We start from the raw sequence: 15,750 nt of genomic DNA, 5'->3' as shown, positions 1-15,750 counted from the left end.
ACTACCTGTGAAAGTAATATAATTATTTGAAAATAGATATAAACTAGAGATGACTATCAGAATGATAGCTGGAAAAAGAAGAAAGATCTGCCAAAGGAAACTAAATAATAAAAATGAGAGCAGAGTCAGGTGCAATGGTGCACACCTATAATGCCAGGAAGTTGAGACAGGAGGATCACAAGTTTAAGACCAATGTCAGCAACTTAGGTCCTAAGCAACTTACTGAGACCCAGTCCCGAAATAAAAAATAAAATGAGCTGGGGATGTGGCTCAGTAGTAAAGTTCCCCTGGGTTAAATCCCCAGTACCCCTTCCCAAAATAAAAAAATAAACAAATAAATGAATATATACATACACATATATATATATATATGTATATATTCATATATACGTATATATTATATGTTTGTATGTGTGCATAAATATAAACACACACAAACATGAATGATGAGAGAGAGAGAAAGAGCAGATATCAATGAAATTGAAAACAGGATATCAATTTTAAAAGTCAACAAACCAAAAGCTGGTTCTTTGAAAAGATTAATAATATTGATAAATGTCTAGCTATGCTACCACAAGAAGAAATAGAGTACTAAAATCAGAAATGAAAGAGAGGCCATCACTCCTGATTCTACGGACATTACAAAGGATAATAAAGGAGTATTATGAATACTCAATGCCTACAAATTTGATAATTTAGATAAAATGGATCAATTCCTTGAAAGATGCAATTTACCAAAATTCACACAATGATTAATAAATCTTAGAAGATATTCGTAGCTATTAAAGAAATTAAATCAACAATTTGAGAACCCTCTAAAACAATGCACCAAGCCACATGGTTTCACTGATGAATTCTACCAAACATTGAAAGAGGACTAAAACCATATCTCTATAATCGAAAAGTAGAAGCAAAGGGAATCCTTCTTAGCTGAATTTACGAGACCAGTCTGCTGGGACTAAAAAAAAAAAACAGCTAAAAAAGGGATTTCCCAAGACTGCTATCATTAAAAGCCATAAACTGGATGGTTTAAAGCAAAAAGCACTTATTTTCTAACAGTTGTGGAGGTTGAAGTCTGAGAACAAGGAGTTGGTAGGGCCATGCTCCCTCTGAAGTCTGCAATGAAGGATTTTGCTTGCTTCTCCCTAGCTTCTGGTAGTTCTGGTGGTTGCTAACATTCCCTGGCGCTTGCAGAAGCACCATTCCAACCTCTGCTTCCACTGTCAGATAACGTTCTATGTGTGACTGTGTCCAAGTTTCCCTGTTTTCATAAGAATACTAGTTATGAGGTTAAGGCCTACTCTAATCCAGGATAACTCCATTCCAACTTGTTACATCATCATAGACCCTATAATAAGACCACATTCATAGGTACTAGGTGATAGAACTTTTACATATCTTTTTGGAGGACACAATTCAACCCATAACAGATGGCAGTACTTTCTAAATTAATCTAGAGATTCAACACAATCCCTACAAAAATTCTAGCAGGCTTTTTGTAGAAATTTAGAATATTTTAAAATGTACATGGAAATTCAAGAGGTCCATTAGAGATAAAACAATTTAAAAAAAGAACAAAGCTGGAGGATGTTTGTTTATTTTGGTATTGGGGATTAAATCCAGGGGCACTTTACCACTGAGCTACAGCCCTAGTCCTTTTTATTTTTCTATTTTGAGACAGGATCTCACCAAATTGCTGAGGGCATTGCTAAATTGCTGAGTTTGGTCTTGAACTTGGCAATCCTCCTGCCTCAGCCTCCTAAGTTGCTGGGTTACAGGCATGTTCCAGAGTTCAGCAGCGGGTGCTAAGTCTAAACATTTATGTTCCCCTAGAAATTCGTGTTGAAATCCTAACCTCCACAGTGATGGGATTAGGAACTGGGGCCTTTGAAAGCAGAGCCCTACTGAATGATATAGTGTCCTAATAAGGAAGGCTCTGGGAATCCTTCAGCTCTTCGGTCAGGTGAGAGCACAGAGAGAAGATGACTAACTGTAAACTGGGAAGCAGCCTCACCACATACCAAATCTGCCACGGCCTTGACTTATATTTCTACCCTTCAGAACCACGAGAAATCAATTTCTATAGTTTATAAAAGCCACCTAGTCTATGGTATTTTGGTATAGCAGCCTAAACAAATTAAGACAGAGGACTTACATTACCCAAGTGAAAAACTTACTATGAAGTAATAAAGATAGGTATACAGAACAATGAAACAATTCAGAATCCAGCAATACATCTTTACTTCTGTGTGTGTGTATGTGTGTGTGTGTGTATGTTCCTGGGGACAGAAATTTGGGCATGCTAGGCAAGTGGCCTACCACTGAGCTACATCTCCAATCCCTATCCTTATATTTTAAAAAAATTTTTATTTTGTTTTTGACAAAAGTGCCAAATCAATTTGATAGATGATAACCTTTTCACAAATGGTACTGGGAGAATTGTATAATCATATGTAAAAAAGAAAAGAAAAAGTTAATTTAGACCCTTTTCTCACAACATATACAACAAATTAACTCAAAACGGATCACAGACCTAAATGCAAGTGCTAAAAACATAAAACTTCAAAGTTGATGGCTTTGGGTTAGGCTAAGAGTTCTTAGATAAAATACCAAAAGCATAAGCTATAAAAGAAATTAACAAAATGTACTCCATTAAAATTTATAAACTTTTTACTTAAAAAAAAAAAAAGTGAAAAGACAAGTTAGAAACTAGAGGAAAATATTTATAAATAATTTTTCTGATAAAGAACTTGCATGAAAAATATGTAAGCAACTAGCAACTCTGATAAGACAATAAGACAAAATAATCCATTTAAAATTGGGCAAAAGACTTGAATGGACACCACAGGAAACATACATTTGGCTAAAAAGCTCAAAAGTTCTTGAAAAGATTTTCAACATCATTAGGTATTAGGGAAAGGTAAATCAAACCACTTGAGATAGTACTACATACTCCTAGGGAGTAATATATTGTCTCTCAAAATGAGAGACAATAACAAGTGTAGGAAGGATGTGGAGAAATTGGAACCCTTATACATTTCTAGTAGAAATGTAAAATGACAAGATAACTTTGAGAAACAATTTAGCAGTTTCTTAAAAGGTTAAACCTAAGCTTACCATATAAACCAGCAATTCAAACAAAAAGGAATGAAGTCATATGTCCCACACAAAGTACCCCTGGGTTCAATCACCAATACCAAAAATAAAAAGTATTGGGGATGTGGTTTAATGGCAGAGAAGATCTGGGTTCAATTCCCAGGACTTAAGAAAAAAAAAAAAAAGTTAACCGGGTCTTACTGTAACATTTTTTACTTTATAAACCTCTTAATTTTTTCTAATGGACTGTTTTGTAGTGACACTTAGCTTAAAACACAAATATAGTTCACTACCTTACAAAAGTTTTTTCTTTCTTTATATCCTAAGTTTTTCTTTTTTTTTTTCTGTTTCTATTTTGAGAGGGTCTTAGCCTCCCAAGTCACTGGAATTATAGGTGTGTACCCCAATGCCTTCAAGGTCAACTTATTATTTTTTGAGTGGGGGGTACCAGGGATTAAACTTAGGGGCACTTGACCATTGAAGCACATCCCCAGCCCTATTTTGTATTTTATTTAGGGACAGGGTCTCATTGAGTTGCTTAGCACCTTTCCGTTGCTAAGGCTGGCTTTCAACTAGCCATCCTCCTACCTCAGCCTCCCTAACCGCTGGGATTATAGACGAGAGCCACGTGCCTGGCTGGGTCAACTTATTATTGAGGAAACTTTTTTCTATAAATGTAATGTAGCCTAAATGTACTGAGTGTATAAAGTGTACAGTAGTGCACAATCATGTCCTAGGCCCTCATTTCACTCACCACGCACTCAACTTATACACTCAGAGCAATTTTCAGTCCTATAAGCGCCATACATGGCAAGTGTCCTATAGAAGTGTGCCATTTTAAAATTTTTATATATATTTCTTCTGGACCTTTTCTTTGTTTAGATAAGTTTAGATACATAAAAACCATCATGACAAGTTACCTACCGTACACACACTGACATGCTGTACAGGTTTATAGCCAACAAACTATAAACCATATCGCCTATGTGAGCAGTAAGACCGTACCACCTAGGTTACTTTATTCTGCAACACTCACACAATGACAAAACTACATAAAGATGCATTTCTCAAAATGCATCCCTGTCACTAAGGGACACGTGACTGTATTTTAATTTAAATTAAACTGAGATTGAAACATTTGCTGTGTTGGAATGGGGATATTAATAATACACATTGAAAATGGTCTTCCATGGGATAAACACTGCTTAGGACATTGTACGTGCTACAAAAAAGCTTGCCATTATATTCATATTATAGTGTAATGACACCTAAATTATTCCATTCTACAGTGTTATGGTTTGTTTCTTAATTGTCCCCTAAAGTCATGTGTTGAAGGCTTGGTCATCTGCCTATGGGGTTTATGGAAGGTGGTGGAACTTTTAGGAGGTGGGCCCAAGTAGAAGGTAGTTTGGTTATTAGGGGCATGCACTTGAAAGGGATACTGGGGCCCTAGGCTCTTCCTCTCTTTCTCTCTGATTCCTGGCCACAAGGTGAGTAGCCTCCTCTATCAGGTGCAATTTGCCTATCACATACTGCCTTGCTACATGCCCAAAGGCAATAGAGCCAACTGATCATGGACAGAAACCTCTGAAACTGTGAGCCAAAATAAACCTTTCCTCCTTTAAACTGAATTTCTCAGTTTTTCTGAGAAAATTTCCACAGCAATAGAAAGCTGACTAACACATAAAGTCTACTTAGGAAGTAAAATTAGTCAAGGTATCTAAAAAAGATCTACCTCCTCTTCCCAAGTGGTCCTTAGACTAAAGTGCATAGAAATGCGTTTCTAGTCCTTAGGGCATGGATTCAAAACACTTCCACTCCCTCTTTCTTCCTGAAATACCTTTAGAACCATTTCCTTAAACTGATAGAAAATTTTTAAAAAATTATATAAAAAAATTATCTAAAAATTATCTAAAGCTCTCTCTCTCTCTCTCTCTCTTTTTTTTTTTTTTTTGTGGTGCTAAGGATCAAACCAGGGCTTCAAGTGTACCAGGGAAGCCCTCTACCACTGACATCTCAGTCTTAAATCTCTCTTCTGTATGATACCAATTTCTACAGTGTTAACAAATAAGAAAGCCTATCAATAATAGAAAATTCATCAGAGGTTATTGTGAAGATTAAATGAGTGAATATGTGAGCAGTAAAAAGGTTAACTGAGTAGGTATAGGTTGCTTAACCCCTTAATATCCCGCATCCCCGATGACCCTAGATGGGCTCCTGGCAGATACCTATTTTTTTTTTTTTTAATATTTTTAGTTGTTGATGGACCTTTATTTTATTTATTTGTATGTTGTGCTAAGAATCGAACCCAGTGCCTCACGTATGCTAGGCAAGCGCGTTACCAATGAGCCACAACCCCAGCCCCCCCAATTAAACCCTCAGAGGACTCTGCTAAGAAGAGTGTGTCTGCCAAAAGTTTGGACCATGCTCTATCAGTGTGACCACAGTTAATGCTAACAATGTGAATTAATGTAAATGTCTGTTTCATGTGCCAGAGGTCCTCAGTTTGACTTCTGGGGGGCTGGAGTCTGAGTAGTTAAGGGCAGCCATATGGGCACTGCATGCTTCCAAGACCGACCTCAATAAAAATCCTAGACACCAAACCTCAGGTGAATGCCCTGGTTGGCAACAAATTACACATGTTGTCATGCACTGTTACTAGAAGAATTAAGTGCATCCCTGTGTGACTACTGGGAAGGGACACCTGAGGCTTGTGCTGGTTTCTGCTCTATGTACCTTGTCCCTTTGCTGAGTTTATCCTGAATCCTGTCACTGCAATAAGCCATTAAAAACAGTGAGGATATCAGCTTTTGAGTTCTGTGAATACTTCTAGCAAATCATTGTTCTTTTGAGGCCCAATGACACACTATCAAAGTGTATCTGGCATCTACTAAATAAGAATATGCAGTTGTTACCAAATGCCGAGAAGCCATTTGGAAGTTTTAAGATATCCAGAAAGTGCTATGATTTGTACCAATCGTGGATCTTGATAGCCACGGTACGTTGAAGGCAAGAAGATGAATAAATAAGAAGACGCTTTTTCTTTTCATAACAAACCTGAAGCAAACTTATTTGATGGCAACATTTAAGTCAACTTCCAGGAGATCACGTTCTAGCTAGTGGATAATACTAAAATAGAATGAATGATTAAATATTAACAAAAATAAGCTGACAATAATCAGATTGAAAAAATGTGAAATATACAATGGAGATCTCATAATTGGAAGCATACCTTTATTTCTTTTATGCTGGGAAGTGATGAATTTAGAAATTCCTCAGTTAATTTCTTCCAACTAGCAGCTTTGCTGAGATCAGAATGAATAATAAATTTTTCATAAATTCTAAAATATATAAAAAAATATAAAAATATATTAAAAAATTCACTAAAGGTTATAAAGACATTAACAAGAAGATTAATAAGAAATTCACATATTTCTGAATATATATATCTATATATACACATACATATAGAACCAACTTACCCTTCTATTGTCTTTTCTATTTTGTGGCTGTTGACATCCAAGAAACGATGAAATCTAATAAAGATAAAACGTGATTTTTTTTTATGCCAATTTTGTCATACAGCTAAGAAGAGTCACCTCATAGCTCTCCATATCCCCTTGTATGCTATATTTTGCTATACATTTCCAGCGTGCACCTCTATCACCACTGCTCCACCATCAGGCAGGCAAACAATCACCATGTCTGAGAGAATACTCAGGCATTCTTTCCTCAGGACACAGGTGCACTCCGAGCCACCCAACCCCGTCTTCTGGTTCCTTTGTCTTCACAAAAGACCCTGTGTCTAAGTGTCTAAGTCCAGTAAAGTATATTCTTTATCAGGTATTTCCCCCCCCCCCCCCAAAATTTTTTTCTGGTACCAGGGATCGAACCCAGGGGCACTTAACAACTGAACCACATCTCCAGCCCCTTTTAAATGCTTTTTTTTTTTTTTTTTAAATGGAGACAGGGTCTCAGTAAGTTGCTAAGGGCCTTGCTAAATTGCTGAGGCTGGCCTTGAACTTGCCTCAGCCTCCTGAGCTGTAGGGATTACAGGTGTGCACCGCCACACCCAGCTTGTTCCTGATCTTTATAATGCCAGAGTGAAACTTAAGGACACCTTCCCTGATTTTTTTTTTTTTTTTTTTTAGAGAGAGAGAGAGAGAGAGAATTTTAATATTCATTTTTTAAGTTTTCAGCGGACACAACATCTTTGTTTGTATGTGGTGCTGAGGATCAAACCCGGGCAGCATGCATGCCAGGCGAGCGTGCTACCGCTTGAGCCACATCCCCAGCCCTGACTGATATTTTTTAATGCACAAAACAAAATGCAAAGAAAACCAAGTGTACTGAAATATAGTTATCAAATTTTAAAAACTCTATGATCTATTAACAGATCTATTTATTGATTAAGTCACTAAATAATAAGATCTAGAAATAAGTCCAAGGTCTATCATTAAAGTAACAACAAACAATATTTAGAAATACCTGCAACAACTGTAATATGATATGAAAATAATGTGATTTCTACTGGTGACAAAGTCATAGATAAACTGATACCACTAAGGTTTGTTGTCTTCGTTCGTAATTGACAAAAAAATTGATGAAAAAAACTTACTTTTCAGTCGCAGGTTAGTGTGATTTTTTTTTTCCCCTCATCTGAATTCACAAATAACTGAATTCTCTTCAGACTCTCAGGTTAAGAATCCCTACTATACATCATAATGTTACTAACTTTTGTCTCTGTCTTTCTTAAGGATAGAGGGTATCCCTCTTTCATTTCTGACTTTTTAAGGGCTCAGAAAATGATCACAATTTTAACAATGTAAACATGATGCATTCATTTTTCTTCTATTAAAGCACCACTGCTTACTTAAGTCTGGTTTTCCATTGTTTAGTAGCAAAGCCAGCAATCTGTACTTAAAAGTAGATTCCACTATTTAATAACACATCTAATTCTATTCCAGAAAATGGCTGGGTGTAACACCACTTTACCTATTATAGTTTAGTTTCTCAACCTATAAAAGAAAATAGTAACTTCTTATGTCTCTCCCAATTCAAAAATGATGATTATTTGTTCACTGACATTTAAAATATTAATGGAAAAATTTCTTGGGAGGCAGCATTTAAGTTTCTGTGCTAGATGAGCTATTTCAAACTTTGCTATTTTTATAAATTACATTTAAGAAATGAGTTTGTTCCATTTATTTATTTATGTTATGTGGTGCTGAGGATCAAACCCAGCGCTCTACTGCTGAGCCACAACCCCAGCCCCAGAAATGAGTTTATTTCATAAATTTGACTTGCTTTATATGAATCTGAAAGCCCCCAATTCTCATAAACCAAGTAGGTAATTTATGTAACATTTTGAAAAACTATTCACTATTCAAGAAGATTTTTGTGAGCTGGAGGTGAATCTCAGTAGTAGAGCTTGAGCTTAGCATGCATGAGGCACTAGTTTCAGTCCCCAGCATATAGAATTGTTCTTACTGAAATTAAATAGATAGAATGTTAACATTGACATTCTTTTAGCAATAATTCCATTATGGTAATGATCATAACAGTACTGTCTAATTTACATTTTCCATAAAGGAAAACAGGAGATGCGACTCCACCTATCTAAAATGTATAAATCTTAAGAACTACTTATAAGAGAACCCATAATTAAAAACTGTAGTAATGACTTAGCACAGGATGTGCCAATAACTGTTCTTGGTTACTTACATTCTATCTGGAGATGGAGATGTGGGAGACAAAGGTAAACAGCTCCAAAATCCACTTACCCATCCATTCAAAACAATTATTTTTGATGTGCAGCGTACTGCGCTAAGCGCGGTGCGGACAGCAGGGAAGAGAACAGAAGCAGACCCACTCGCTTGAAGCGCGACCAATGCTAACGGGGCCCACACTTCATGACCCATTCACCGTTTAAACTGCGTGTCATCCGCGAAAGGGACCCAGGAGACAATTGGGCGCCGCGCAACAGCAGCCGCAGTAAGCAGCAACGCCCGCAAGGGTTCCCCTAGAGGGACGCGCCCACTCCACCCTCCACTGTCCAGCCGCCCAGCCGAACGCACCGCCGCGACCCAGCAGGCGGCCCCGGCGACGGCGGGCAGCCAGGACCCAGGAGCAGGGCTCGCATGCCGCACACCTGAAGTTGGACCAGGCGAAGTTCAGGGCCAGCTGGAAGTTGGGATCTGCCTCGTCATGGAGACCAGACACACGCCGGATGAGCTCTCGCACGTCCCGCTCTTGCTGTTTGTCCAACCGGGTCCAGGCCGGCACCAGCCGGGCCATATCCCAGGCGTTCCGGCCGCGCCAAGTCTCTACGAAGTAGCAGACGTTCTCGCGAGAGTTTGGCTCGCGCGTGGCGCGGCGCCTACGCGAGGTTGATACATTCTCGCGAGAATTCGCGCTCCTTTGGTATTGGTTCTTGGAGCTTTCTTTCTTTTCTTTCTTTCGTTCTAGGCTCGAAGGTTTTTTGTTTGTTTGTTTATTTTTTTTTTTTATTTATGTTGGCGCGTCTTTAAAAGGAGGGCACCCGAATGTGCATGTTCTAGTCGCCCGTGGTAAATTTTAAGTAACCAGATTAATGAGGGTCTCTGCCTATCTTGATTGATGGCTTAAATTCTGGTGTATTTTGACAGCAGTCAAGTTAGTTTTACAGTTCGGTGTATGATTCGCACCTTCATACCTTATTGCCATGACCTAGTTAGTTGTTCATCCTTCTCCAGCTTTCAGTTTCTTCTACTATATATAAATGATCTTTCCGTGTCATCATCCACAAGGGCCACACTCCATGGTCCACGTATAGCAGGTGTTAGCAAAGCGGATTGTCTTGGCATTCGCGCTGAGTGCTGTAGCCTGGCTCCTGCGCTCACCTATTCTTTGGCTTCTAGCTCCAAAGTGGCCAGAGGCAGATTTCATAATCCTATCTGGCTAAAGGTGGAGAATCATCTTGTGTGATGAAAAATGTACCTCTAAGTTATTCCCCTTAACTGCTGCTTGTAACCAACCATTCCAAAATCTATTCCATATTTTCTTTTTTTCTCTTTTGGGAATCTACTACGTTTTCACGTAGTTTATTGCATCTAATTACTGTAGCAGTGCATAGCTGATATCACCTAAAACGTAGACTGCACAATTGCACAAATGCATGAGGAGAAAATTGTAGGGTAGAAATGATTCTACCCATAGGAATTCATACTCTCTCCCTGGGCAGTGTTTTCTACTCCGGTTTCAACTATCAACCCTATGTTTGTAACTCTCAAATCTGTATGTGCAACTGTGTATTTCTTGGCAACCCAATCCATAATCTAAATACTGCCTGTATATCTCCCCAGATCGGTGGGTTATATGTATGCATAGATAGTAAATTTATTGTTTGTTTGTTTCTTTCTTTCTTTTTTTTTTTTTTTGGTACCAGGGATTGAACCCAGGGGCTCTTCCCTCCTGATTCACATCCCCAGCTCTTTTTTTATATTTTATTTAGAGACAAGGTCTCCCTGAGTTACTTAAGTTGTTGAGTCTCACCTTGAACTTGCAATTGTCCTGCCTCAGCCATCTGAGTGCTAGGATTACAGGCATGTGACACTGCACTTGGCTTATCTATTTCTCTTACTAGAATGTCAGTTCCATGAATCTTGTTCCTAACTAAGCCCTGGCACTTATAATCACAGCTGAGACTCAATAATTTATGAAGGAATAAATGAATGTCTACCAGGTTGGCTGAAACATGCAACTGAATTCATTCTCTTGCCTCCTTTTCAGCCTCTTCCTCCCTTTCCATTTTTTTTTTCTTTTTTCTTGATGCTAGGGATTGAACCAAGGGCCTTGTGCATGGAAGGCAAGCACTCTACCAACTGAGCTACATCCCCAGCCCTCAGTTTCCAGTCTTGAGATATGTACCACTATATCCCACAGCAAACAGTTAGAAACTTGAGAGTTAAGCCAGACCCCTCTTTCCTCTCAGTAATGATTTGATTTCTGAATCTTCTCTTAAGTCTACTTTCTCTTCTCCACCGCCTTGATTCAGATCCCTGACTCCAGGACACCTCATTACCTGTGTCTCTGACTCTATCACTTTTCACACCAGTTCATCCAGTCTCACAAAGTCAAAACTGATGTCAAACTGAGCTTGATGGAGGCAGGAGGATTGCAAGTCCAAAGCCACTTAGCAAGGCTCTAAGCAACTTAGTGAAACCCTGCCTCAAAATAAAATATAAAAAGGGTTGGGATGTGGCTCAATAGTAAAGCACCCTTGAGTTCAATCCCTGATAAACACCCCCATCCCCATATGATGTCACTTTACCACTTCCTTGTTTGCAGAAAGATTTTTAGACTTCAGCACTAGTCACATTTGGGAATGGATAATCCTTTCTTGTGGAAGGCTGTCTTGTGATCTGTAGGACATTTACCGGCTTCTTTGGCCTCTACTTGATTCTAATATGACTCCTGCCAGCCTCCTGTGTGAAAACAAGATGTTTCCAAACATTGAAAAAGGTCCTCTGGGGGCAAAATCACCCCTAATTAAGACCCACTGGCCACAGCATATATTTCAAACTCCTGAGTATTTAGAATTTAGTATTCAGGGATTTTCCTGACCTTGCCTTATCTAATATGCTTCATCTTTTTTCCAAATACTCCTATTCCGCAGAACTATTGAAAAGTCATTTTCAAGGGTAAGAAAACTCAATATCATAAAAATGGCAGTTCTCTTCAGATTAATCAGTGTAGTTTCACTCAATCTGCAAAACAAGCTGTAGATGATCTGGCCTCCTGATAACCCTTGACTTTGAGTCCTACTCAAAAGGGAGAAGGAAAAGTCAGCAAAAAGATCAAGGTTGCTAGGACAGCTGTGGCCTTGAGAGGCTTTGCCCTTGAGAGGTCACCTGTCTAAAGTCTGTTACTGAATGCCCAGTGGTTAAGGCAAGGCCAGAGGGAGATCCTCTGCAGATGACTGGGGTGTTAGATCCTTCCAAGGCATGTAGTTCTGTAGGCCTTTTTTTCCTGTAGGTTCTTAAGTGACCATATGCTGATGAAATTTCATCCCCATTGCAAATCCAAAGTGATAGAAAACGCTGAGACCCGGTGAGGGAAAGTCCATGTTATTGAGTCCACATATAGCCTCTATCCCTTCCACTATGGCCACTTTGTTCATGGTGCCATTGAACAAACCCACAGTGGACAGGGAAAGAGCTGTGGCACCCAAGACTGGATCACCTCATCCACCTGATAACTGAGAACTGTTTCTGCAGTGGTGCCCTCTGGCTGGCATTTAGTGGGCAGGCTTCCAATGTTGCACAGTGAGGTAAGCATTGAAATTCTCCTTCTGAGGATGAGTAGAAGCTCCATACAGCATCCTCATCTGCCACAGACACTCCAATACCAGAGGTCTTCTGACTCTTTAGGCCTAAATGGCAGAATATCTTACGCCATAGTACCGACCTGTTCTAGAGCCCTTTGCTACTCTGGGCCCCATTCAAAACCAGCAGCAATATGACACACCCAGCAAATGCATCAGATAGGCACACAACATGTTCTATGCATTGCCTCAAAAATCCAAAGAGACCCATTAACCACTAAGCCTCTTACTCCATGATGGATTATGCAAGGTGAAGCAACACATTTCTCATCTTAGAGGGATATCCCAACATGTCCCAGGCTGCTAAAATTAAAAAAAAAAAAAAACAACCTTGTGTGGCAGCTCCCTGAGATTCCAGATGTTGGAGGGGGGATTCCTCTCTCCTTCTGGCCAGCATGAGTCCTTCAGTGCTTGCTAGTTCCTACTCATAACACAACAACCATCCATGAAGTTCTGTCAAGATGATCAGGGACTCACAGGACATGACAGCATACCTGGAAATCTCTGAGGTAATGCAGTAAAAGTGTACCATAGTTTCCTCAGAGACAAAAGTGAATGAATGTCTTTGATTATCTATATTGATTGAGATATAATAGAATGAATTTTTTCAAGGGGTTCTTAAGCCTGTGTCACACAGCTTGATCTAACAAAACTGGTAAGTCTCAGCCCCAGACTATTTAATTCATATCACCTCTTTGCTTTCTCCTTTTGCTAGGCTGGAACTATGGTGTGCTGGTTGGAGTTCCAGTAGTCTCTTTGTATCACCTGCCGAAGATGGCAGAGCAGAAGAAATATCTTTAATGACTTTGTGGAGCTATACCAATTCCCTAATCTCCCTAACCCCAGATGCTTTCATGTGAGAAATACCAGCCTCCTTGGTGTTCCTTAGAAATGATAAGCAAGTTTGGTCCTCAGGCTTGATCCCCATTCCTGGAACACTGTGCCCTGGATATCCATCTGGCTTGCTCCTTGACTTCCTTCAGCTCTTTGACAGAGTTGCACTAAGAACCTAAGGCGTCAAGGCCTTCTCTGACCAGCATACCTACAACAGCCTGCATATCCCCTAATATTCTATTGAATTTACCATCTGCCCTACCACATAGCTTTCCCTATTTGTTGCCTATCTCCTTCCACTAGAATGTAAGCTTTCCAAGGGTAGCAGGGTGGGCTATTCCAGTAACTGCTGTGTCTTTTGTCCCTAGATCAGCGCCTAACACATAGAAGGTGTTCAATAAATATTTGTTGCATGAATGAATGGATGACATGACCTAATGTGCAGGACCTGCATCCTCACCCATCTGCCCTGGTGTAACGCTCATCAGGCCCAACAAAGGTCACTGCTGGTACCTTCTCCCCCTGTGGTCACCCAGGAAACAGGTGAGGACCCGGGCTGTCTGTCTGCAATGAGTGGGGCAGAGAGAGGGGACAAGGCTCTCTCCTGGCTCTGGTGGGCTCAAAAGGAGGAAAGCTACTCCATGGTTCCTTCCTCTCCCATCTCAGTTCAGAGGTGCACCGAGGACTGGGGATCCTTCCCAGGGTTTATCACATGATGACAGACACAGATTCTGGAACCAAGTCTGTGCCCTTTCTGTGCCTAGATCAGTCAGCCCCAACAGATACTGGACACCTAGGAGTGCTGTAATGTGCAACTTTACGCATCAACTTAGGCCACAGTACCAGAAATGTGGTCAAACATTATTCTACATGTTTCTGTGAAAGTGGTTTTTAGATGAGATTAACATTTACATGAGCAGACTGAGCAAAACAGAGGACCCTCCATGAAGGAAGAAGGCCTTAAGGGAAAAATTACTGGTGCCCCAGGGAAATAGGGGATTTTGCCAGTCAATCCACCCTGCAGACTTTGGACTTGCCAGTCTCTAGAATCACAAGAGCCAGTTCAATGAAGTAAATCAATCTCTCAATCTCTCTCTCTCTCCCCCCCCCACACACACTCATTCACACATGTGCATCTTGTCAGTTCTGTTTTTCTGGAGAACCCTGACCAATTCAGGAAATACTGGGAGTCCTGGGATCTCTGATGAGAAAACTCTACCAAGACCTCACTCGTGAAAAAGAGTCAATGAATGGACACGTCCTAGGAACAGCACGCACTCTGGCCCACTGGATCAAATCAGGAACATGACGGACGCCGCTGGGCCTACTGCAGTGGAGGCCTCGGAGCATGGGGACAAAACACTGTGGCTTTATTCATTCCTGAATGAAGAACAGGCCTGCACCACAGAGGGAAGCCCGTTACCGAGGCCTGGTGGGGTGAGGCGGCCTTTGCTTCCAGGATGGCAGAGCGCCTCATGCAGGCGAGAGAGCAGGCAGCACTTTTCCAGTACACTGGCCAAAGCCAATGCGGTGACCATTCCCCTGGCAGTGTCCTGTAACAGATGAGGACAGGATCAGAGATGGAGCCCCTGGCCTACCCAACCAACACTCAGGCAGCCGCAGGGCCGGTCAGCACAGCTGGGCCCATTCAGGAGAGCACCATCAGAGTAACCAACACAGGTCTTCACAGATCAATAACCCTCCCCAGAAGCTGGAGAGAGCCAGGCAGGGGGCTTAGCTGGAGCTCTGGGCCCTCCCCACAGATGCAGACACCCAGAGGCACTACAAGGCTCAACAGTTTTCCTGACAGTGATCAACTCTCCCCATGTGAGTTTGGATTCATATCCTAGGTCTGCCAATTAGCCTGAAGCCAGACTGCCCATGTTCAAATCCTGGTTTTACCTATTGGGCCTGAGACCTTGGATCCCTCTAGACCTCAGCTTTCTCTTCTGTGAAATAGGCCTAATGACAACACTCACCATATAGGCTTGCTACAAAGGTAATGAGCTCACACAGAGAAAACTCAGAATAGTGCCTGGCCATAGTAAAGGCCTACAAAGTGGCAGCTATTACAACAATAACAAGCTGGGTGACTAGGGGCAATGTGGTTATTTGTTAATTGTACTGGGGCTTGAAACCAGGGGTGCTTTACCACTGAGCCATATCCCCAGCCCTTTTTACCTTTTTTTTTTTTTTTTTGAGACAGGGTCTGGCTAATTGCTTAGGGCCTCAAGAAGCTGCTGAGGCTGACCTTGAACTTGTGATTCTCCTGCCTCAGCCTCCCAAGTTGCTCGGATTACAGGGGTGTAATTACAGCAATGTGTCCACTGTGCCCAGCTTAGAGGTAATGCGTTTTCCCTCAGAATTCAACCCCTCGTCCGCCAACAGAAACAATAGTCCTAACCTCTCAGGGTCATGAGGACCTGAAATATTTGGATAAAATTCAAAGTGAAGCA

General features: G+C 40.7%; 2 protein-coding genes across 4 annotated transcripts in view; both read right to left on the bottom strand.

Annotated features, from left to right (window-relative positions):
* The window catches only part of Tubgcp5 (tubulin gamma complex component 5), a 36,160-nt gene extending 26,706 nt beyond the window's left edge, over positions 1-9,454 (bottom strand). For 2 of the 3 annotated variants that reach the window (XM_046428820.2, XM_058574093.1), the window contains exons 1-3: positions 9,248-9,454; positions 6,579-6,632; positions 6,329-6,437 (exon numbers count right to left, since the gene is read on the bottom strand). In XM_046428820.2, the coding sequence (XP_046284776.1) occupies positions 6,329-6,437; positions 6,579-6,632; positions 9,248-9,393 (309 nt within the window). In that variant the 5' untranslated portion in view covers positions 9,394-9,454. Of the gene's footprint in view, positions 1-6,328; positions 6,438-6,578; positions 6,633-9,247 lie in introns of those variants that run through there. The other variant, XM_058574094.1, reaches the window with a different exon arrangement.
* Positions 9,455-14,641: 5,187 nt separating this feature from the next.
* Fah (fumarylacetoacetate hydrolase) overlaps positions 14,642-15,750 on the bottom strand; it is a 34,275-nt gene continuing 33,166 nt past the window's right edge. Inside the window, exon 14 of the mRNA XM_046428813.1 lies at positions 14,642-14,847. Within this exon, the coding sequence (XP_046284769.1) occupies positions 14,768-14,847 (80 nt within the window). The 3' untranslated portion in view covers positions 14,642-14,767. The remainder of the gene's footprint in view (positions 14,848-15,750) is intronic.

Source organism: Marmota monax, unplaced genomic scaffold (genome assembly GCF_021218885.2).
Source record: "Marmota monax isolate L192 unplaced genomic scaffold, Marmota_monax_Labrador192_F-V1.1 WCK01_AAM20220418_F8-fsc00179, whole genome shotgun sequence".
Classification (NCBI taxonomy): Eukaryota; Metazoa; Chordata; class Mammalia; order Rodentia; family Sciuridae; genus Marmota; species Marmota monax.
The sequence above is the reverse complement of the archived record's forward strand: the minus strand, read 5'-3'. Positions and strand labels throughout refer to the sequence as shown.